The following is a 23365-nucleotide window of genomic DNA, read 5'->3' as shown; positions in this document are numbered from 1 at the left end:
TGATTAGGGATAGACAAAGATCAACAAGGAAATAGAAAACTTGAATGATACTATAAAACAAGCAGATCTAATTAACAGATGTCTGTAGAACACTCCACCCAACAATAGCAGAATATACATTATCAAATGCACATGAACCCACTTAATGAATAATAAGTGTATTTTCTCTTCCTTAACAATTTTTTAAAACATTTTCTTTTCTCTAGTTTACTTTATTATAAGAATACTGTATATATAACAAACAAAAACGTGTTAATCAACTCTTTATGTTGTTGGTAAGGTTCTAGTCAACAGTAAGTTATTAGTAGTTAAAGTCTTTAAGGAATTAAAAGTTATGTGTGGATTAGAGTGTGCAGGGGGTCAGTGTCCCAGCTCCTGTGGACAGATTCCTGGAGGCTGCCCAAACTGATTCAAGAAGAAATAAAGAATCTGAATAGAATTATGTAATAAGTAAATAAATTGAATTATGATTATGATTATTATTTTTTTAGAGACAGAGTTTCACTTTATCACCTACAGTAGAGTGTCGTGGTGTCACACAGCTCACAGCAACCTCCAACTTCTAGGCTCAGGCGATTCCCTTGCCTCAGCCTCCCGAGTAGCTGGGACTACAGGCGCCTGCCACAACGCCTGGCTATTTTTTTGTTGCAGTTTGGCCAGGGCTGGGTTTTAACCCACCACCCTCGGTATATGGGGCTGGTGCCCTGCCCACTGAGCCACAGGCGCTGCCCCTATTATTATTATTATTTTTTCAGACAGAGTCTCACTATGTCTCCCTCGGTAGAGTGCCATGGCATCACAGCTCCCAGCAACCTCAAACTCTTAGGCTTAAGCAATTCTCTTGACTCAGCCTCCCAAGTAGCTGGGACTATAGGTGCCCACCACAACACCTGGCTAATTTTTTGTTGTTGTAGTTGTCATTGTTGTTTAGCAGGCCTGTTCAAACAAGGTTTGAACCCACCAGCCCTGGTGCATGTGGCTGGCGCCCTAACCACTGAGCTATGGGTGCCGAGCCAAGAAATTGAATTATTAATCAAAAACTTTTCCATAAGGAAAAGCTTAGGCTCAGGTAGCTTCACTGAGAAATTCTTCCAAACATTAAAAAAAATAACACCAATCCTTCAATCCTTCAACTCTCCCCAAAAATAGAAGAGTAGAGAATACAGTCCAAATCATTAAATGATGGCAGTATTACCCTGATGCCAAGAGTAGACAAATACATCACAGGAAAATCATTGGCCTTATGAATGTAGACATAAAAATCCTCAGCAAATAATTAGCTGAGGCTTCAGTTGCTTATAAAAAGTATTTACAGGCTAGGCATGGTGGCTTACGCCTGTAATCCTAGCACTCTGGGAGGCTGAGGCAGGTGGATTGCCTGAGCTCATGGGTTCGAGACCAGCCTGAGCTAGAGTGAGACCCATGTCTCTACAAATAGCTGGGTGTTGTGGTGGACACCTGTAGTCCCAGCTACTTGGGAGGCTGAGGCAAGAGAATCACTTGAGTCCAAGAGTTTGAGGTTGCTGTGAGCTGTGATGCCACGGTACAGTACCAAGGGCGACAAAGTGAAATTCTGTTTCCAAAAAAAAAAAAAAAAAACAAAGTATTCATTTCAGGAATAGAAGGGTAGTTCAACATAGAACAATCAATTAATGTTACAATGTGCTTTCATAGAATAAAGGACAAAAATCACATGATTATCTTAATAGAGACACATAAAAGCATTTGGCAGAATCTAATTTTTTCATGTTAAAGAACACTCAATACAAACTAGGTATAAGAGGGAGCTTCTCAACCTCATAAAGGACGTCAATGAAAACTCCACAGCTGACATTATACTTAATGATGAAAGACTGCATGCTTTCCCTAAGATCCAGAAGAAGACAAGATTGTCTGCTCTAACCCATCTGTTCATCTTTGTGCAGAAGCTTCTAGGCAGAGAAATTAGGCAAGAAAAAGATTAGATAGAAAGGAAGTAGTAAACTTTTAGAGATAATAAGTTCTGCAAGATTGCAGGTTACAAGATACAAAAGTGAATTTCTATTTGCTAGTAATGAACAATCCAAAACTGAAATGAAGAGTATACAGGCATACCACCCTGAACATGCCTGATCTCAGATGATCTTGGAAGCTAAGCAGGGTCATGCCTGGTTACTACTTGGATGGGGAGACCACCTGAGAATACAAGGTGCTGTAGGCTTAAAAATAAAAAAACAAGCAAAAAACCCAAAAAACCCCAATTGTACCAAAAAAACAAAAAAAGAAGACATACCATTTACAATAGTATCAAAATAGAAACAAATGAACTATTAATTGGTCAGAAAATGACTGCTAAAAACCCAAAAACAAACACAAAGAAAGTGTTAAGAGTTGTACAGTGAAACTACAAAACATCATTGAAGGAAATTAAAGATCTAAGTAAGTGAAAAGAGCGAGGCACTGTGGCTCCACCTGTAATGCTAGCTCTTTGGGAGGCTGATCACAGGATTGCTTGAACTCAGGAGTTTGAGACCAGCCTGAGTAAGGCCCTATCTCTGCTAAAAACAGAAAAACTAGACAGGCGTGGTGTCATGGGCCTTCAGTCCCAGCTACTCAGGAGGCTGAGGCAGGAGGGTCCCTTCAACGTAGGAGTTTGAGGTAGGTTGCAGTAAGCTATGATGCTGTCACTGCACTCTAGCCCAGGCAGCAGAACAAGACTCTGTCTCCAGAAAAAAAGAGAAAGAAAGGAAGGAAAGAGAGAAAAGAAAGGAGAGGGGAGGAGAGGGAAAAGAAAGGAAGAAGAAAAAAAAAAAGAAGTGAAAAAACATTCTGGGGCGGTGCCTGTGGCTCAGTGAGTAGGGCGCTGGCCCCATATACCGAGGGTGGCAGGTTCGAACCTGGCCCCTGCCAAACTGCAACAAAATAATAGCTGGGCGTTGTGGCGGGCGCCTATAGTCCCAGCTACTCGGGAGGCTGAGGCCAGAGAATCGCCTAAGCCCAGGAGTTGGAGGTTGCTGTGAGCTGTGATGCCATTGACACTCTACCGAGGGCGATAAAATGAGAATCTGTCTCTAAAAAAACAAACAAACAAAAAATTCCATGTCTGTGAATCAGAAGTTAATATTAAGAAGGTAGTACTTACTAAATTGATTAAATTAAATTAATCAATTAATTTAAATGCAGTCTTGTACATTACAGTCTTGTCAGAATCCCAGCTGGATATTTGCAGATATTGATGAGATAACTCTAAAATTCAGAAGAAAATGCAAGGGACCCAGAATACCCACAGTAACTTGAAAAAATAGAAAAAAGTTGGAGTACTTAAACCTCTTTATTTTATTTATTTATTTATTTGAGACAAAGTCTCACTTTATTACCCTCCATAGAGTGATGTGATGTCACAGCTCACAGCAACCTCCAACTCTTGGGCTTAGGCAATTCTCTTGCCTCAGCCTCCTGAGTAGCTGGGACTACAGATACCCACCACAACACCTGGCTATTTTTTTGTTGCAGTTTGGCCAGGGCCCGGTTCAAAACCCCCACCTTCAGTATATGGGGTTGGCGCCCTGTCCACTGAGTCGCAGGTGCTGCCCAAATCTCTTGATTTTAAAACTTAATACAAGGCATATAGCAATCAAGACTGACATAAGGAAAGACCATAGGTCACTGAATAGAATTGAGCCTTAAGAAATAAAACTTACTGGCTGGGCATGGGGGCTGATGCCTATAATCTTAGTACTCTGGGAGGCTGAGGTGGGTGGATTATCTGAGCTCAGGAGTTTGAGACCAGCCCAAGCCAGAGTGAGACCCTGTCTCTTCTAAAAATAGGAAAATTAGCTGGTGTTGTGGCAGCCTGGCTTCCTAGGAGGCTGAGACAAGAGGATTGCTTAAGCCAATAGTTTGAGGTTGCTGTGAGCTCTGACACCACGACACTCTACCCAGGGTGAAAGACTGAGGCTCTGTCTCAAAAAAAACAAAAAATCCTATGTTTATGTTGTTTTTAACATATCTGTATCTGTGGCCAAGTTTATATCTATATCTGAGGTGGGAGAGACAGTTTTACAAGCTTCGATTGACAGAACATTTCTGTTCCTCCTTTGTTGCTCTCAGACTGTGGGTGTCGAGTGTTACCTGCCTTAACGTTTTTCTTCTGTCCTGTGTCATTGCAGTGCCGATGGGGAAGTGAAGCACTGTGTGATCTACAGCACTGCTCGGGGCTATGGCTTTGCAGAGCCCTACAACCTGTACAGCTCACTGAAAGAGCTGGTGCTCCATTACCAGCAGACCTCCCTGGTTCAGCACAACGACTCCCTGAACGTCAGGCTTGCCTACCCTGTCTATGCACAGATGCCCTCACTTTGCAGATAAAGAGGAAGTGGGAAGAGAGGTGGCTCTCTAGCCTTTTATCCTACAGTTTTTATTAGACTATGATGAGGGCATTCTTTATATGTAGACTGCTTGTTTTGCACAAGAAGTGATTCTGTGAATGTGATGTGGAGAGGCCACACAGCCGCTGGCCTAGATGGGGACTTTAGGGGCCTGGGGTTCTTTGGGACTCAGCTGTGCCGCTGCAGTGACTTACTAAGCTGGAAGGAGATGTTTTTTACAAAGTCTTTTTCATTGGGGTTTTTGTTTTGTTTAGCCAGGCACCCTCAACAGAACATACTAGGCTTGGTGGGAGCTGGGTGGGAGCTGTATTTGGAAGCCTTTGAAGAGTACATGTCCTCTTTGGTCCTTTGATGCTGAGAACGCAGTGGGGGCATGGCTCTGCCGGGAGTTCTGCTTTGCTCTGGCAGTCTCTCTTCCTTCTCCTCACTCCCCAAAAGAGGCTGTTTAGGTTCTGTAGCAGAAGCGGAATTGGTGAGTGAAAAAGACAACCAAAGGAAATAGGGAGGCTTGAGATTTCATTTAAAGAATCTAAGGCAAGGTGGTAAAAAAAAACTTCAGGTGAAGGTACTTTATTTTACTAACATAATTTAGGTTTCAGCATCTCCCTTCCTCCCTTTGAAGAAGCATTACGTTCAGAAACCAACAGAACAATGTTTGTTGCCAGACTAAGGTCTGCTGGGAGAAGACGGCAGTAGTCGCTGAATGTACACTTCTGTACCAAAACTTGAAAATAAAAACAAAACTAGAGTTTGTGAGTTTTAGTAAACACTAAAATTGGTCAGTGTAAACCCTTCTGTCTGTCCTTGTTTCTCAGAGATGAGGAATAGCATTGTTTTTGTGGGGATGGTGAGCTTTGAATCATAAATTGAAGTTGGTGCTTGTGTGGTGTTTCTTTAGCCTCAAGAATGATGTGTTGTTTGAAACCTTTGTAAATTGTTTGTATGAGTAAAGAAAAGGTGCAATCCAGTGCTTTTAGATGGCTTGATAAACCAAATAATGATCTAGAACAACATTCTTAATTTGTGCTTCCCCAAGTTTAAAGACCCTGCAGAAACAGTAAACAGGGTTTAATTTCCTTTCATCTCCCCTCCTTTTCTGGGTAGGGTTTAGGGAGCCATAGGTGGCTAAAGTGGGGAGTCAGACTGTGGTCAGGGACCTCAGTAAATCACAGACCCTGGTGTCCAGGGTGAGGGTCTACCACACTATACATATGGAGCTTCTGCAGGGAGAAAAGATGGCTTACAGAGTTAGACTGTTAGCAGAAGCCATCTGCAAGCTTTTCTCTTTGCCTTTTTTTGTGATCCTGGCGTTAAAGCAATGTGCACAGTCTGCCCTCATGCTCCAGTGGCCTTGGTTTTAGGCCAGGAATCTTCTGCTCCATGTGGTTTAAGCCTTCCAGCTGAATGAAGCTAGCCAAATGGAATGGGGGGGCATCTACTCCTGCCTCCATTATGCCCCACACCCATCAGTCAACACTCATTTGACAAAGTCCAGCTGCCTCTGAGCCAATCCTGGGACCATAATAGGCTCCCAGTGAGTCAGCTCTTTGAGCCCAAAGCTATGCAGTCAGACATCCTGGCTGAGCTAGAGAAGCCAGTGCCTGGGTCTTGGTTCATATGGCTTACAGTTAGGAAAGCTCTAGTTCTAGAGGTGAAAGAAAAATATTACTTTCCTTGATCACTTAACCTGGGTGAGGTTCTGAAAAATAGACCATTATGTAGATACAGACAAAAAAAATTTGGGAAAACCTCCAGTTACTAGTCATAAGGATAGGAAGGAGAGTGACTATTTTTGGCATTTCCTTGGCTTTGTTGCAGTTTCAAGATTGGGTGAGATAGAGACAAATGAAAACACCCCTCCCCAAATGTTGTGGTTTTGACTTAAGTCCTTGGCTAATAGCCAGCTCATCCCTTCTCCAAACTGCCAGTAATCTTACTGAAAGTTTTCCTGGATAATGGCAGGCTGATTGCTGCTAGGAACACCTAGATGCTTTCAGCTTGGTGTTGAACCTCCTTAAGCAGTGGATGGTCAAGATTAGGTGCAAGGTGCTCTTCTATTTGGTACTAAAATTTTAGTGTTTTGAATGTCTGTTTTAAAATAAACCAGTTGGGTAGATAGGTACATGCTTGTATTGTTGAACAATGTGCCTGCTCATTTGGGCAGACATGGAGGGTGTGCAGGGACAGAGCAAGCACCAGTTATCTACACTTGGGCTGGCTTATGGAGAAGGGCTGCTTTTTCTTCAGTGTTTTGTTCCTTCACTTTAATTTCTTTTCTGTTTTTCATTCTTGAATTCATTGCTTTGTGGGATCCAAGACTTGGGTATCACTTGAGAAGTTGGAAAGTATTTTTTATGCAGTTGCCATATGACTTGCTTGATCCTCAGTCAATGGAGATGGCATAGGGACCAGTCCGCTATCCACCATGCCTGGTGTGTGTACAGGGTTCGTAGGCTTCTCCTTTACTTCATGGTTTGGGAACAGGTTGTGGCCTCCTTCATGAGTCTAGCTCTGTGTCCTTTCCCATCATCTGAGCGCTGGAACTGTCTCTCTTGGCATCTTAACTGCAGTTAAAGAGGGTAAAGAGAGAGACCAAAACCAGAGGGTTTTGGGTCTCCTTCTCTCCTGGCTAGAGAAGCTAGCCAGCAACATAAAAGCAGCTTGGGGATGTTTAGACACAGGTCCTATGCTCATCTTTTCCAGGTAGAGCTTTCATCACAGAACAATGCCACCTGGCTATAGATGTCAAACCTTGGCGATGGTTCTGGCCTGGATAGGCTACCTATGTCCCTACCACTGATCTGGCCAACACTTCACCCATCCCTCTCCAACGTTGAAGGGATCTCCGATCTTGGACCTCATGTGCTCAGAAGCTTTGAGAGCCAGTGTGGTTATCTTCCATGAGTCTCCTCTTCTTGCTGCAGGGAACCAGCCCATGTATTCTCTTGAACCAAGAGTTGCATCTGGGCAATTCCTGGTTTCTAAGGTCATCCCTGTTGCCAATTAAGACCCTGGAGTAGGCCTCTGTGAGGCTTCAGTGGCCTCAGAAACCAGAGGGTCCATGTGGCCCTCTGCTGCCAGCTGCTCAGCCTTGTTTTAGCTCTAAGCCACTTTGTGACACCTTGTTTCCTTACAAATTCCAGCATGTGACTTTGGTGCCCTGTTGTTACTTGTGAAAAACCTATTCTTCTGTTGTCTTTGATGTAGTCAAAAAAATACATGTAGTTTACGTAAAAATATCTGATTCACAAGGAAGCCAACTGTATGTCTTGTGTTGGGGCAGTTCATAATGTAGTTCCTAGGCCACTTTTGCAAATTGTTCTTGTCACCAGATGTGTTCGGACATTGCTGTGCAGTTTGTGGGGGAGGGTGGGGGGGAAGATGAGGGAGATACTTTTTGGTCTTTTTGTTTTTAACCTTCCCCAAGAGGGGATAGTCTGGCCAACTTGCTCCAGTAATGCAATAAAGACATTGCAATAAAGCAGCTTTCTGTCTTCATGCCATGGAGGGGTGGGCTGGGGCAAAGTTGGGGGTCAAGAGAGAAGAGGACTGGGGCATTGAAAAGTCCTCAACTTTGAAATCTTCTCTGTAAGCACCAAAAGACCAGTCCCAGGGGGAAGGAGGACCTCCTGGGACCACTGGAGGCTCTCTCACAGAATCAGCCCTGACAGGCATGACAACAGAGTCCTGTCTACCCAACACAGAACAGAGACTCAGATACTGACTCTGAGAAAATTAAATCTGAGAGGCATTTCCTCCCCACCCTACCACCCGCTCTTAATAAGCCCTGCGTATTTGTTCTCTTCACATACGTCTGCCCAGAATTGTTTCCACATTCTATCTTAGGTAAGGGGAAATGGACTTAGAGTTTGTGTTATTGTTGCTTCAGACCCTTGTCATCTCCTGCCAAGACACTTTGCTGAGGTTCCTATGTGCTGGGAACATAATCAGCAAACTTGACAACTTCATTGCACAGGACACTGCAGCTCTCAGCCATGTCTCAGGCCCCCTCAGGAGTGCTGAATTACGGATAAGCAGATAAGTTAGGGGGTCTGTTGCTCTAAATGACCTTGCCTATGTTCTTCCTCCTCACTGCACTTGAGCTACACAGCACCTCCAAGGCTAATGGTAAGAACTACAGATGATTTCTAATCCCAAGAGTTGTTGTGTTTAGGATGCTTTCATTTCTGTCTCCTGGCCAGGCCTTTCTTCTGAACTCTGCCTGCCAGCAGGGTGTCCCACAGCCACAGGCACTTCAGACTTGCTTACTGCACAGAGAAAACATGGTTGGCTCTGAATTCCTTTATCTTTCTACCATCACATCTACAAAGTAGCCTATATCTATATAACTATTCTCCTTACCACCTGTTAAATTTACAAAAGATAGTCCCCCCTCCAAATCAAGCCCTCCATATGTACTTTGGGATCTGTTTTTTCTCATCTAATTGCACAATTGTTCCCTCTGAACTGGATCATCCCCGGTGACATTGAAACATGGTTGTCTGTCATTCTACTTCTGTAATACCTGCCCTTTCCTTGTCTCTTTTCTTCATTTCCCCACTCCTTGCTTCTCAAGACTGGTCCCACCACTATTTGAAATTATTGTCCTTGATGTCTTCAGTAACCATCACTGTTGACTGCTTCTCCATGGAAAACTTTCACTGACTATATTACAGTTCAGTCATCTAAGTTTTCTTCTGACATCTCCTGGACTCCTCCACCTGCCTTCTCACTTTTGCTATTTTACCTATCCATGAGTACACTTACCATCTCCAGACCAATTCCAGAATTGGTTCTCCTGCCCAGACCCACTGGAAGACACGTTCAGCATACTGAGAACACTGAATGCAGGGTCACCACTTAGCCCTGGTTCTCTCCCACATTTCTTATTTGAGTGGATGGACATAGAATTCATCTGGTTATGTGAATCAGAAATGTAGATGTAATTGTCATCTTTGATAGCCCTCTGCTTCCTATCTATCTTAAGTTCTTCACCAACCTGTATTTTACCTTCTAAGTATAAATTAGCACATAACTTCAAGATCATCTTTAATCTTAATACTGGAAGTGCTGCCTCCCTTTCCACTCTTGTCACCCTCAAATCCATTCTCACAGCAACTGTTCATCTTCTCAAAATACAAATCTGAACCTACATTACAAAACTTTTAATTGCTGATTAGGGTGCTTTTTTTTGAGACAGAGCCTCAAGCTGTGGCCCTGGGTAGAGTGCTGTGGCATCACAGCTCACAGCAAACTCAAACTCCTGGTCTTAAGCAATTCTCCTGTCTCTGCCTCCCAAGTAGCTGGGACTACAGGCACCCGCCACAACACCTGGCTATTTTTTGGTTGCAGCCGTCATTGTTGTTTGGCGGGTCCGGCCTGGATTTGAACCCGCCAGCTCAGGTGTATGTGGCTGGTGCCTTAGCCGCTTGAGCCACAGGCGCTGAGCCTTTTTTTTTGGAGACAGAGTCTCAAGCTATTGCCCTGGGTAGAGTGCCCGTGGCATCACAGCTCACAGCTACCTCCAACTCCTAGGCTCAAGTGATCCTCTTGCCTCAGTTTTTCTGTTTTAGTAGAGACGGGGGTCTCGCTTTTGCTCAGGCTGATCTCAAATTCTGGCGCTCAAGCAATCCACCCGCCTCAGCCTCCCAGAGTGCTAGGATTACAGGCATGAGCCACCACATCCAGCCTGGGGTGAATTCTTAAAATAGTCTGACTTTCCTGGATTCAGGATCTCATCCTTCACTCCACCTTTTTCCTTTCCCTGGCTCCATCCCTTCGGCTAGTGCCAGTATCTGAGACCTTCTTCCTTTCTCATTCTGTTCATGTTCCCTGGATAAACCTCATTTCCTATGGTTTTATTTATTATTATTTTTTTTTATCGAGACGATTCTCACTTCATCACTCTCCATAGAGTGCTGTGCTGTCACAGCTCACAGCAACCTCAAACTCTTGGGCTTAAGCAATTCTCTTGCCTCAGCCTTCTAAGTAGCTGGGACTACAGGCACCCACCACAACGCCCAGGCTATTTTTTGGTTGCAGTTGTCGTTGTTGTTTAGCAGGCCCGGCCAGGCTCAAACCTGCCAGGCTCTGCGTAAATGGCTGGTGCCCCACACACTGAGCTACAGGCACTGAGCCTATTTACTTAATTTTCATGATGGCTCCCAAATCTACATATCCGACTTCCCACCATTTACCACCTCCATTCTTTCCTGACTGGAGTTATCACCTCACTGTTGCCTTTCCACTTACATCATTCTCTCTGGTGTACCGCTCACCATTCTGGCCTTCTTACATTGCAGCCAGAGTGATTTTTCTTTTCTTTTTGCAGTTTTTGGCAGAGGCTGGGTTTGAACCCACCACCTCGGGCATATGGGGCCAGTGCCCTACTCCTTTGAGCCACAGGCGCCGCCCACCAGAGTGATTTTTCTAAAACATAAATCTGATACTATCACTTCCCTAAAGTTACCTTCCACAAACTCCTCACACCCCCTCAGGATAATCCAGCAGTTTCCCTAGAGGGGGCACCACTGCTGACATTTGAGGCAGTTGTTCCAGTAAACAGGATGTTTAAGCTTCTCTGTGCTCACTCCTCCCATCCTCATTTCCAAACCCCTCCCTCACAGGGAGCGGTTCCCATGAAAAGATGCAAGATCCATTTCTCCCCACGCCCTTCACTTATCCGATGATGCTTCTGGCCAGATCCTGACATACTCATGTCATACATGGGCACTTACCCCCCATCAGCAATCCTTCAATCTTCCAGACAGCCACCAACTGTGACCATCTCCCCAGTGCCCAGGGTCTGCTGTCAATGAATGAATGAACAAAGGAAAACGTGAAATCAAGAGGATGGGACAGCTGAGGGGCCAAGTGTCCCCTCAGGTAGGCCCTGCCACCGTGGGTAAAGCACGCCCTCTGGTGGCCCCAGCCTCTCCCGTGGTGCAGGTTGAGCAGCATAGTACATGAGGAACGTCAGGCATTGTCTCACCTACAGGCCTCGACACCTCTTCTTCAGACCTCTGCATTGGATCGTGTAGCAATGGCGCCTCCTCATGGAGGCACTCCTAGCCTTGGCAGTCTAAGCCCCACCCCCTGTGCTGTGATGCCAACCTCCTGACTCCTCCAACACCCTGCTCCCATGTATGTTTTCCCTGCCCTTCCATGCTATCCACCAAGTGAAGTTCTCATTGAGGGCTCCACCCAGCCCTCTGCTGCTGAGGCCTACCTGACGACAGCCCAGGAAGTACTCACTGGCTACAAACGCAAAGAACTTATTATTTTCTGCTTGTATCTTACCTGACCTCTCAGCATTTTTATCAAGTAACTTCTCCCTCTTTTTTTAAAAATTTTGGATTAATATTAGGTTTGTATAAACCATTAGGTTAAATAATTTACACATAACCTCCCTTCCATTTAAAACTCCTTTCGGATTTTACAACTCTCTTCTGGCTACTGCTTTTTAAGTCTTCTTTCTTTGCTTTAAATGTTAGTACTCCTGAATTTATGATAGATTGATGTCTTTCATTTTTATCTAGATTTCACTCCTGAGTTCCAGATCGGTGCACCCAATTACCTTCTGAATATCCTGCAAGGACCTTAACTTAAATACATCCGAAGTTAAACCCTTCACCTCCTCCCACCTCTTCTCTTTACTCCCTGGCTGAGGCACTCCAAGACAAGGGACACATGTGCGTTCTAGAGTCAAGAGAAACCTAGGTTCCAACCCCATCTTTGCCTAAGCAGTATGGCCATGGGCATTAAAGCTGGAGTTCCCCCATCTATAAAGTAGGCATCCTGGCAGACTCATTTCCACTTGGAACTCTTTTGGGTTCCTGTAATATACAGGTATACTGTGAATGCTGTACTCTGTCTGAACATTCTTGCTAAGCCAACTCCTACACTTTCACAGCCAGCAAACTACTATCTACCACCCAGTCTTCGCATCTTGAGCTCAGACATCATGGTCTTCAGGAAGTCAAGCAGGGTCCTGCAGCCCTCCCTGAGGGTGGACTGTTTTATTCACCAGTGTATTCCCAGCAGCAAAACAGGACCTAGTAATGTGTGTGTTGACTGAAGGAAAGAAGCAAGTGAAAGACAAAAATGCTTTCTAGAATCATGTATTACACAGGTCTGAGTGCAAGAAATGGCCAACAGCCACTATGTTTGTTTCAAAACCTCATCTGGCACCAATGTCAAGTCCTGATGCTTTTGATGGCCCCCAGGTTCTCGGCCCCTCCAGAGCAGGGTGAGCCCAGACTCCTGCGTGAGGAGACGGCCTCTGCACAGAATGTCCTGCCTCCTGTCACCTGAGGCGTCAGGCATCTTGGTGATGCTCAAGACTGGATCCGCCTTCTCTCTCTGTGAACACTCAGGTTCCCAAAGCCACCCTTGGCTGGGAACCCCACAAGGTGTATGGGCCAGTCCAGGGGCACTGGGTGGCTGTGTCTTCCCCTCCTGTCCGGGAGACAGGTTCTTAGGGTGGACTGGAGCTGTGGTTTCCAGATCCTGGAGTTTGACTGGCCCACCTGCCACTGTTGCCTTTCTACTTGGGGAGGCCCTATCTGGGCCCTCAGTGAGGAAGTTCCAGGACCACATGCCCAGCTTCCCAGATGTGGAGGGGGCAACAGTGCAACTGGTGGGGGTTAGTCCTGAAGAGCTGGAACAAAGTGCTGGTAGTGCCTGGGTATGGAGGTGCTGGGCCTTCCAGCAGCCTTCAGGGGGGTTGTGATCTGTGGATCCAGACCTACCCAGGCTGGGGACTGGTGAGCAGCAGCTGGCAGTCTCTTCAAAGGCTTCTGAGCTCCCAAGCCTCCTCTGGGGACCACTGGGACCTTCCATTCGCCCCAGTGTGAGCCCAGTCAGTAGGCCTGAGATCGCTGGGCCCAGGCTCCTAGGGTCTCTGGGTAAGAAGGTGTCCTCTTCCCCACCCTCTCCTTCTCCTCTAGGGGGTGGATTCTGGCCCATGGCTGAGTTAGGTGCCAAGCTTGGCTCTGGCATGCCCTGGCTGTTCTCAGGCCCCTCGTCAGCGTCATCCTCCGAGGAGTCTACCTCACGGATAGCTTCTTGCTTTTGCAGTGACTCCCGTCGTTCAGCTCTGTCCTGCCGCAGGGTGCCTAGGGCCCGTGGAGGGGCAGGCTGCAGCACCCCCTTCCCTGGCAAAGCTCCCTTTCCAGATGGCACACCCCTGGTCCCAACTACCTCCAGAGGGCTGACTTCCCTGGGTGGCAGTTCCTTCTTTAACTCACAGTGGGGCAGGTCAAGGCTGTGCTTGCGAGAAGAAACTAGCTTCTTCTCAGAAGCAGCCAGCGCAGCCGCCAGTTTCTCAGCTGACTGCACCCTCTTCAGTAGTGGTGAGCGGGGTGGCTCTGCACTCTTGGGCCGTGAGAGTTGCCTGCCTAGGGGAGGTGACAAGTGAAGCTTGGTGGGAAAGGCTTGGGCTCCATGCCCAGACAGGGGTGATGGGGAACGCTGAGGTGAAGCTGCAGGTGGTGGTGGAGAAGGGGTGTGGGCCAGTGGTGACAGTGGGATGCTGCCTGCTGACTTGCGCCGCGGAGAGCGGTACTGGCGTTGAAGCTTGGGTGCCAGACCATGTAAAGAGCTGGGTCGTGTATGCCCGGAGCCGGCTGGGGAGCTGGGCACGCTGGAGCTGGGCGAGCTGCTCTGTGATGAATTCCCTCCCACTTGATACAGACAGACAGACAGACAAAGGCAGAGCAGTGTTAGCTGTTAGAAGCCACTAAGGGGCAAGGCAGAGCTTAGCCCCGTAATGTCCTAGAATTGCCCACCCCCTTCATCTATCAATTTCTTCCTAAGACTGCTGCATCTTTCAGGGAGTGGGCTGAATGAGAGATTCAGAAAGTGGGGCCTGGGAGAAGCACGGAGGGCCCAGGCACTCTTCCACCTCCCAGGCATCATCTCTGATCTGCAGGGAGCCCTTCATACCTGAATGTATAGCATCGGGGGTTACCCGGTAGCCCTGAGTGGGAGACCGGGGAGAAAGGCTGTGGCTGTGTGTGGGAGAGCCTGGCCCGCTCTCCCCTGATGACAAGGAACGGTTAAGGGAAGAGAGACTGCGGCTGGTGTGGAGCAGAGATGCCTGCTTGGTGATCTTCCGGAACAGGGAGCTCCTTTTTCTGCTGCAGAGATCAGAATTAAGGCTGAATGGGTATGTAGTACACAGCACACACTGTGCCTAGGGCCAAGGCACCCAGGGCACACTAGCATCTCTGTGGTTCAGAGAAGATCCTCTGGACTAATTCCAGCTCACCTTTCTTGTCCATCCTTGGCCCTGCTCCGCTTGCTCCTTCGGGCCATCTTGGCCTTGTAGCTGCCCTTCCGAGCTGGCCCCACTTTAATGGATGTGTTCTCCAGGGGAGTTGTTGAAATGGCCACCTTGTTTCCACTCTGGGGAGCACAGCACAAGGCCTGTGCTGAGGTGGTGCCCCTCCCTTTGCCCCTGCCCCTAGCCCTGGGCATGGCTGTACGACAGCCCCAACCCGTGCACCAAGCCACATGAATCGCAGACCTGTTTTCCTGCCTCACAGATTAGGAAATTGCTCCCACTGGAGCCCCTGAGTGGTGTGGGGGTGGGAAAATAGAGAAGAGGCTCACCTGCCCTCTCTAGCCCTACCCACAGCTCAGAAGGATCCCTGGGTCTGATGGGTGTGGGCACTGCTTTGTGGAGAAAGGCATGCCAATGTCATACCAATTCTGTGTGTGCTGGCATCAGTCCTGATTGCCAGCTACACGTGTGTCCAGCTCTCGCCCACTCCCCTATGGCTAGTCACAGACTCACAAAGCTGAGTCACTGCGGGCTCACAGCGGGCAGCATACCCAGCACTAACCTTCAGAATCAGCTCAACCACTTCCGTGTGCACTAGCCCGTGCACAGGCTCCCCGTTGACATGGGTGATGAGGTCACCCTGACGAAGCCCCGCCTCGCTGGCTGGACCACCGTCCTCCACGTGCTGCCTCAGGAAGAGAGAACAGTCCTCACTCTGGAGCCTGAGCATGAAGAGTGGGGCCTGGTTCTGCTCACTAAGCTGTGACCCTCCCCTCCCACTCACCACCACCCTTTGACCCCTTAGCAGGGACAGATGGGTTCTACTAAGGGGAAGGTAGCAGAGTGACGAAGATGGGAGACCAAAGACCTGGACATACCCACACCATGTGGTGTACAGTATAGACATCAGAATCACCCATGTAGACACGGATGGCCCGCAGGGTGAAGCCGTATTTCTTGCCAGCTCGGTGGATGGTGATAGGAGGCCTCAAGCTGCCAAGAGCTGGCAAGAAGTCCCTGCTTGGAGAAGAGTCGCGGGATGATGGGTTGGACGACTGGGAATGTGGGGACATGGGACTAGCCAATGGAGAGCAGGTATGGTGTTCTGAAAAAAGAAAAGCCAGGACTTAGTGGGCCAGAGGCCCTGGCCTGGCCCCCTGTCCAGTCTGTTGACCTCAGCACAGCTCTTGTCATAGACAGAACCTGAGCCCAAGTGCGTCTTCCTCATAGCGCCTGACCCACAGCCCCCTTTCGGTAGGGGAGTAGGTAGAGGTGACAGAAATGACAGCTAGCATTTATGTTGTTTCAAGGACTATATAAGCTTGTCAGACATATTTAAACATCACAATTATCAGATAAGCTAGCCACTGTTTTTGTGTGTGTGTGTGAGTGACAGTCTCACTTTGTCGCCCAGGCTAGAGTGCCATGGCATTAGCCTAGCTCACAGCAACCTTAAAGTCCTGAGCTCAAATGATCCTCCAGCTCAGTCTCCCAGGTTGCCGGGACTAGAGGCATGTCCACCATGTCTGGCTACTTTTTTCTATTTTTGGTAGAGATGGGGTCTCCCTCTTGCTCAGGTTGGTCTGAGCTCAAAGAATCCTCCTGCTTTGGCCTCCCAAAATGCTAGGATTACAGGTGTGTCACCATACCTGGCCTAGCCACTACTGATAGCCACATTTAAGAAGAAACATGAGGCTTAGAGGGTTAAGCAACTTGCTCAATATCAGTAGCATTTAGTAATGGAGCCATGATTTGAACATGAGCTCTCTGCCTCAAAGCCTGTATGGTGCCCTCCTGCCTCATGGCACACACACAACCCTAGATACCAATGCACACTTTTTAGAAGACTTCCAGTTTCTAACAAAAGGTCATGCAGTGACAGTCTCTCTCAGATACCTACTCCTTAACACAGATATACACATGGAGACCTGTCTGTGCAGACCCCTGCTGTGGGCCCACAGAGATCCCAGCTCCCCAGGGGCCTCACCTGAGGGGATGAGGAGGGAGAGGGCTGTAGCTGAGGCAGACTTGATCACTTTGTTGACAGGACGAGTGCTGCGCTTATCTGTAGAGTCCCCAGAGAGCAGCCGGTGACGAGCCCTACGTACAGCCAGGTCACTGATGGCCTTGGCTGTGGCTCCCTCAGCCAGCTGTGGGGTCCCACGGCCTCGGGTCTCCATAGCTGTGGGCCCAAGTGAGCAGTGAGACCCACTGTGTAGCTGAACCTCCCTCCCTGCAGTATCCTCCAGCTTAGGCCCTTTGGCCACACCTGGACTGGAACCAGTGAACTGGCCGACAGGTTCCTCATCAGGCTTCAGCCGCTGCTCCACTGGCCGCTCAGGGATAAACCCAGATACCCCCTCTCCAGATGAGGGTGTCAGGAGCCATATACCCTCCTGCTGCTGCCTCCTGGGGGTACTGCTGGCCTCCTCGGGGAACCGAGACACATCCATAAGACCTGAGCAACGGCGCCGCACTGTCATTGGAGGGCTTGAGTCACTCTCCGTGTGGGACGACTCAGACACCGACAACCGCTTCCTTAATCTATGAGACACAGGCCAGGGGTGAGATGGCCCAGGTGGTTTCACTCCTCCTGCTCAAGCTTCTTTAGCAGCACACAGCACTTTAACAAGAGAACTTTCCTCCTCACACATTCCTCTAGGAGCCACCCATATGAATACCCCTTCACTGCCACCAGCGCTCCTCCCAGCATCTGAACTCTCCCATGGTCTGTGACAACCGAGGGACAGCTGTGTTGACCACCCTGGGTGCACTGAGGGTGCTCACATCTCAGGGGAGCCAATCACCCAGCCCCGGTCTCGGCCCTTAAGTCCTGCCAGGCCATCAGAGCGGTCCTCCTTCTCCTCACTCAGGCTGCGCTTGGTGGGGGGTGGTGTCTGGCGCTCCTCCAGCAGAGAGAGCCGCTCCATGCTGCTGTACACCTGCGGGCACAGGGGGTGTGCTGGGGGTGGGCTTTGACAATCACCTGTGGTAGAAAGTATCTCTGGTACCTGCAATCCAGGAATTTATTTATTTTGAGACAGTCTCATTTTGTCACCCTTGGTAGAGTGCCGGGGCGTCATAGCTCACAGCAACCTCAAACCCTTGGGCTGAAGCGATTCTCTTCCCTTAGCCTTCCAAGTAGCTGGGACTACAGGCACTTGCTACAATGCCCGGCTATTTTTTAGAGACTGGGTCTCGCTCTGGCTCAGGCTTGTCTGGAACTCCTGAGCTCAAGCAAATCCACTCCCAGAGTGCTGGGATTACAGGTGTGAGCTGCTGCGCCCAGTCTAACCCAGGAATTAACCAGCTCCCCCCATCACCCCACGTGTCTGCTAAATACTTGGGGCAGCAGTTATTCTGCTGGTCTGACTTGGCCTTGCTCTGGCATCTCATGCTGGGGGCTGGAGTGGTTCTAGAAGCACTTGCTAACTGCAGCCCCAGCCCACTGCTCCTCTATTTCTAGAGGTGGCCCCATCACTAACTCCTGAGCCTGCCCCAACTGTGTCCCTTGCCGTGTCCTCTTCTTCCAATTTTCCAGCCTGTTCTGCCCCATCTGGGCCTCCTCAGTCGCACCTTGCTGAACCTGGGTGAGCAGGAAGAGAACTGGCGGATCTCCAAGCAGCCATCCTCACTCACTTCTTCCTCATCCTCCGAGTCCACATGATGGTATCGTTCTGAGCGGGCTGGGCCAGACACAAGGACAGTCTCCTTCAGAGCCTTTGTTAGTGGCCTCCTTATGATCCTATCAGACCTTAGCAGAGCACTCAGAAATTGCTACCAATGCCGAGTTCAATGTGCACAGGTGTTTCTAGGTGAACAGGTAGGACCCATACTCCACCTTCCCCCACTGATGGCCTTACTGTCAAAGTAGCTAGTGTCATCTTCTGACTCCAGCTGAGGAATAAATTCAGCCTTCTGGCGGAGGAGTCCTGTCCAGTCTAGGCCCGTAAAGAACGGGTGCTGCTTCACCTCACAGGCACTGCCTGTGGATGGGGAGGGTATAGGGAAGAGGGTGGGATGAGCTGTGTGGAGTTCAGCTCAGCAAGTCAAGTAAGAAACCAGATCTCAGATCTCAAGCAGCTATGCCCAGAAGCCTCAGCTTAGGTACCCTTCCTTCTCTGCTACAGGGAGCAGGGCAGAGTTCAGGATTTGGAGGGGCTACCCACACCTGATACCCACACTTCCAGGGTACATTGGCTCAACCTTCCTTCTCCTTTTGCCCAGTGGTGAAAAAGGTTAGTGAGGCCTCTCCTACCTGTGCCCAGCCTCTCCAGAGGGTTCTGGTGGAGAAGTTTGGAGGTGAGGTCCTGGGCTTCTGGGGGCAGTGCGTCATCACCCTCAGGCCACACAATCTCATCTGAAGTCATCAGGGGTGGGAGGGAAAGAAGAAATTGGGGACAGAATGGGGAGATGTAGAACAGAGTCCAAGGTTAGTGCAAGGAAGGGAGGCATAGAAGGGTCCCTAAAAGGCTTGCCTGAAACCCAGTCCTTCAGTTCTACAGGTCCCTTGACCATGGCTTGATCTTTGATCCAAGGTGGTCATTATAAAACACTGACTTCCCCTGTCCAGAAGACCCAGTTCACCTTGCCTTAATGATCTACCAGAGGTCCTCAAACTTTTTAAACAGGGAACCAGTTCACTGTCCCTCAGACCGTTGGAGGGCCGGACTATAGTTTAAAAAAGAAACTATGAACAAATTCCTATGCACACTACACATATCTTATTTTGAAGTAAAAAAACAAAACGGGAACAAATACAATCACACTGCCTCATGTGGCCCGCGGGCCGCAGTTTGAGGACCCCTGACACATACACACACACACACACACACACACAGGAACTCACACTCCTGGGCTGTGCACACACACAACACAGGAACACACATGTGCATGTGGGAAATACACAATGGACAAGAACAAGCCCAGGGGTGTATGTATGTGCCCCACCCCCACGCTGTCATAACGCACACACGTATGAATTTAGAACTGGAACCTGTAAGTCTCGCAGGTACATGCATAAATCCTATTGGCAGATTCAGACTCTGTCTCCCCACTGGGCCAGGTGACGGTACCTACCACTGATCACTTGCCCAAAGAGCTCCTCTGGAGTGTCTCCAAAGAAAGGGACGCAACCCACCAGGAACTCGTACAGGATTATGCCCATGGCCCACCAGTCCACTGGCTTTCCATAGCCCTGCCGCAGGATCACTTCAGGGGCAATGTACTCCGGGGTCCCGCACACCTGGGCACAGAGAAGCCAGGCTGGTTCAGCGTGTTGAAAAGCTGAGGCAGCTTCCTGGCATAATGACTGGAGAGGGGTGGTCCCCCTCTGGAGTTAAACAGTCTCTGAATGAAACTCAGCTCACCTAAGTTAACAGACTAAATCAACAGGAGCCCCAGGGAACCAGACTTGGAACTGTTGGTGGGATATTTCCTAATTAACCAAAACATTTAATTCTGGCTTGGAACCACCACTCCCTGACCTCTGGCATCTGGTCCCATGACAAGGACTTGTGAACATTTACAAGCTGAAAAGGCAAATCAGGGAACATCCAGAGGCTACTCTTAGGAAACTGGGCCATCACCCAGTGGAAATTTGGAGCTGTGTTCCAAGAACAACTCGCCTCAGGAGAGCTGTGTCCTTGACTCAGCAGGGAGGTTTAGGACTGATCTCATATGAAACTCTATGAGAGTTAACAGTTACATGACCTATTTTCTTCAAACCCTAAGGAGGAAGATGACTTTGAATTCTACAGCCATATGAGTTCATGGCCCATCCTGTTCCTCCAGTGTGGTACCACTCTTAATGCCTCCCTGGAACCAAAAAGTGGAAAAGATGGAAGCTCCCAGTCTTAACATTTAGCTATAAGGTAAACACGTGGCCCCAACACCTGATTCTAAAATTTAACCCTCAAGGCCTCAACTACCATTCCTTACCTGCTTGTCCAGGAACTCCCGGGCATCCTTTTCAATGTGACCCTCATACAAGTTTGTCGTCAGACTCATGAGGCCAATTTTAGACAGTCCAAAGTCAGTGAGCTTGATGTGCCCCATGGATGTTATCAGGAGGCTGGCCAGAGGGGAAAAAAAAATTAGGTAGTTATTTTCTGGTTGTCTGAGAGTGCTGATTTTAGCATATGCTAAATTCCTCCACTCAGGCTTCTATGGAGAAGGTACTGGGGGACATAAGCAAGGTGGCTTCAGCAGGGAGACAGGCTGCTGTGGGAATGGAAATAGCTCAGTCTTTCTGGGTGCTGCCTTCTGCATAAGCACCTAGCCTGCCTTTGGCCCAGCCCCATTTCTGTCTCCTGCCCTAACTGCATTCTATACTAGGGGCAGGCATCAGTCAGCCAAGAAATGGACTTTCTTCTACACAGCTAAGATCAGCCTCACCCTGTGTCTGCTGTTCTGGCCATTCTTAGTCCCCTCTCCTTTTAGTGGGTAACAATGCTCCTATTTCAGGGAGGAGGTGCACATAATTTGTTCCATGTCCAAAGTCTTAGAGGAAGTTTGGTTGGGAGAAAGTAGAAATAAGATCCCTTTCCACACTCTGTCTGAGCCATTTCACTTTGTGCGGAAGGCTTCACCTGCCACCTCTTTATTACAATGATTCCCCATCAGGAGCTCTGGCCCTGACTTCCTTCATGAGCTCTATGCCTATCCAACTGCCCAGGTGTCTTACAGGCACCACAAAAGCAACCTGGTCCAAACAAAGTCATGCTTCCCAACTGGCTCTTCTTTATCTTCAGGGAAATTTAAGTAGTAGAATCAAACTCACTGAGGTAAAACAGCAGAAGAGTGGCAATTCGAACTCAGGCCTCATGTCAAAGCCACTTTCTACTACCCTGCGCCAGTCTCAAGCTGGACATCTGGAAGACTTCTGTTCCCGTTTTCCTTTCCACCCTCACGCAACCTTACCTTCTTTCCTTTCTCCTGCCGCCCCGCTTCTCCACCTGACTCTCTCTGGCCTGATTTACTATAGTGGTCTCCTTGCCTTGATCCACTGGCAGAAGGTTATTTCTAAATCTAAACCAAAATCTGAGGATGCCATTTCATCACACCTTTAGGTAACAGGACCTTCAAAGTCCCTTTAAAATAAAACCCAAACTTAACAAAGGGCCCTTGAAGAGTCCCTGCCTGACCCTCTGGCCTTTTCTCTCACTACTCTCTGACATACTCTCTAAGTAGTGGCCGCACTGTACCATGTCAGATCCTGAGTGGGTAATGTCCTCTCACACCCGTGTGCCTTTGAATGTCCTGATTCGTAGCTTTAGAAAGCTTCTCCCTCCCACCTTTTTCTGCCTAATGCCCTTGAAGACATAGTTTAAATGCATATGATGCTTTCATGTCACTGTAGCCTTATGATGTGATGCTCTTACCAGACTTTGTGGCAACGGTCTTGTACCTGGGGTGGTCAGGAAGCTAAAGTAAGAGGCCTACTTGGACACGTACATGAGCATTGTTTCCCAGCGGCCATTCTGGGATAGATTTGAACGTACTGTGTTTGCCTCCATTTATCTAGAGGCCCAAGAGGGAGACCCTGGACAAGGATCCAGATCGTGGGCATACTTGTCAGGCTTGAGGTCACGGTGCACGATGCCATAGTTGTGTAAGTACTCCAGGGCCAGCACAGTTTCCGCAAAGTACAGACGCACCATGTCCACAGGAAGGGCCCCAATGTTCTTCAGCAGAGTGGCACAGTCTCCCCCTGCAACAAACCCAGGCCGCCATGAGGGAAGGATCCAGTTTTCACTCTAGCCAGTCCCCAGCCTTGTAGGCTCTGAGGTTCCAAAGGAGGGAGTTTCAGGGTCTTTAGCACCACGGAATACCCTGGTGCTAGAGACCCTGATTCTATTCCTTCTGCTGCAGGCATGGGTGGGAGGTAAGGTATACAGAGGGTTAAAAATTTAGGTGAATCTGCCAATGGCTGATAAGCCATTATTCAGGCCAGAGAGGGAAGGAACCCAAGCTTCTACGTTTATAAGCTGACTTCTGGGGATAGGACTCAGTCATTTTAGGATGGAAATACTATGTACTGTAAATACACCTGGCTGAGGCTTTAGCATTTATTTCCTTCCTATTGGCTTTCCTTTCTGAGTAAAGTGACACTATAAACTCCTAACATGTACCCATTGAATTAAAAGGGCTGTTTTGTTCAGTTTCTACTTCAGATTTAGACAAAATAATTTTAGAAGCTGTACATACAATGAAAAGGGGAGAGGGTGGGTCACTGGCAAGGTTGCTGCCCCTCTCCAGAGCTACGGCCCATTATTGCTCTTTCACTCCATGCCCAGAGCATCCTGTGTGGTATTAAGGGGTGTCCCCTACACAAGCTGTGAGCCAGGGTAATAGCTTTCCTCTCTTCTGAGGGACCAGATATAATCCTTCTAGCACTGAACCCTGAGCTCTGGTCTGTCCTTTGTTCCTGCATGATGTCAGCAGCAGAGGGTGTGCAGGCTTTAGGGTGTAAGACTTCACAGCTGCTGGCCTGCTACCCCCTCCCTGCATGCCTCTCATCACACCTGACCTGGGCAGCCTCATGCCAGAGGGAGGTAGCTTTCTGCCCACAGTGGCCAAAGAGTCTCTAAGATCCTGGGGCAGAAACCAGTGCCAAAGAGGGCTTAGGAAGCTAGGCCCTGAAACTTCCCCCCACACATAGCTGCTGGGCTGTTTGGGGCTAAGACTCAGACTGTGCCTTGGCCTCCAGGCT

The 23365-nt window shown here is 48.5% G+C and overlaps 2 protein-coding genes across 9 annotated transcripts in view; one reads left to right on the top strand and one right to left on the bottom strand.

Annotated features, from left to right (window-relative positions):
* PIK3R3 (phosphoinositide-3-kinase regulatory subunit 3) overlaps window positions 1-6860 on the top strand; it is an 85381-nt gene extending 78521 nt beyond the window's left edge. The window contains exon 10 of the mRNA XM_053575239.1: window positions 4149-6860. Coding sequence (XP_053431214.1) covers window positions 4149-4347 — 199 coding nt within the window. The 3' untranslated portion in view covers window positions 4348-6860. The remainder of the gene's footprint in view (window positions 1-4148) is intronic.
* A 5614-nt stretch (window positions 6861-12474) lies between these two features.
* MAST2 (microtubule associated serine/threonine kinase 2) overlaps window positions 12475-23365 on the bottom strand; it is a 221091-nt gene continuing 210200 nt past the window's right edge. For 6 of the 8 annotated variants that reach the window (XM_053576307.1, XM_053576309.1, XM_053576311.1 and 3 more), the window contains 14 exons: window positions 22225-22363; window positions 20593-20725; window positions 19732-19897; window positions 18911-19012; window positions 18516-18638; window positions 18229-18338; window positions 17440-17594; window positions 16922-17196; window positions 16640-16834; window positions 15531-15757; window positions 15215-15337; window positions 14638-14774; window positions 14313-14506; window positions 12475-14050 (listed from right to left, as the gene is read on the bottom strand). In XM_053576307.1, coding sequence (XP_053432282.1) covers window positions 12528-14050; window positions 14313-14506; window positions 14638-14774; window positions 15215-15337; window positions 15531-15757; window positions 16640-16834; window positions 16922-17196; window positions 17440-17594; window positions 18229-18338; window positions 18516-18638; window positions 18911-19012; window positions 19732-19897; window positions 20593-20725; window positions 22225-22363 — 3602 coding nt within the window. In that variant the 3' untranslated portion in view covers window positions 12475-12527. The remainder of the gene's footprint in view (window positions 14051-14312; window positions 14507-14637; window positions 14775-15214; window positions 15338-15530; window positions 15758-16639; window positions 16835-16921; window positions 17197-17439; window positions 17595-18228; window positions 18339-18515; window positions 18639-18910; window positions 19013-19731; window positions 19898-20592; window positions 20726-22224; window positions 22364-23365) is intronic. The other 2 variants (XM_053576308.1, XM_053576310.1) reach the window with 1 other exon arrangement.

Source organism: Nycticebus coucang, chromosome 22 (assembly GCF_027406575.1).
Source record: "Nycticebus coucang isolate mNycCou1 chromosome 22, mNycCou1.pri, whole genome shotgun sequence".
Lineage (NCBI taxonomy): Eukaryota > Metazoa > Chordata > Mammalia > Primates > Lorisidae > Nycticebus > Nycticebus coucang.
This window is presented reverse-complemented; position numbering and strand designations above follow the sequence as displayed.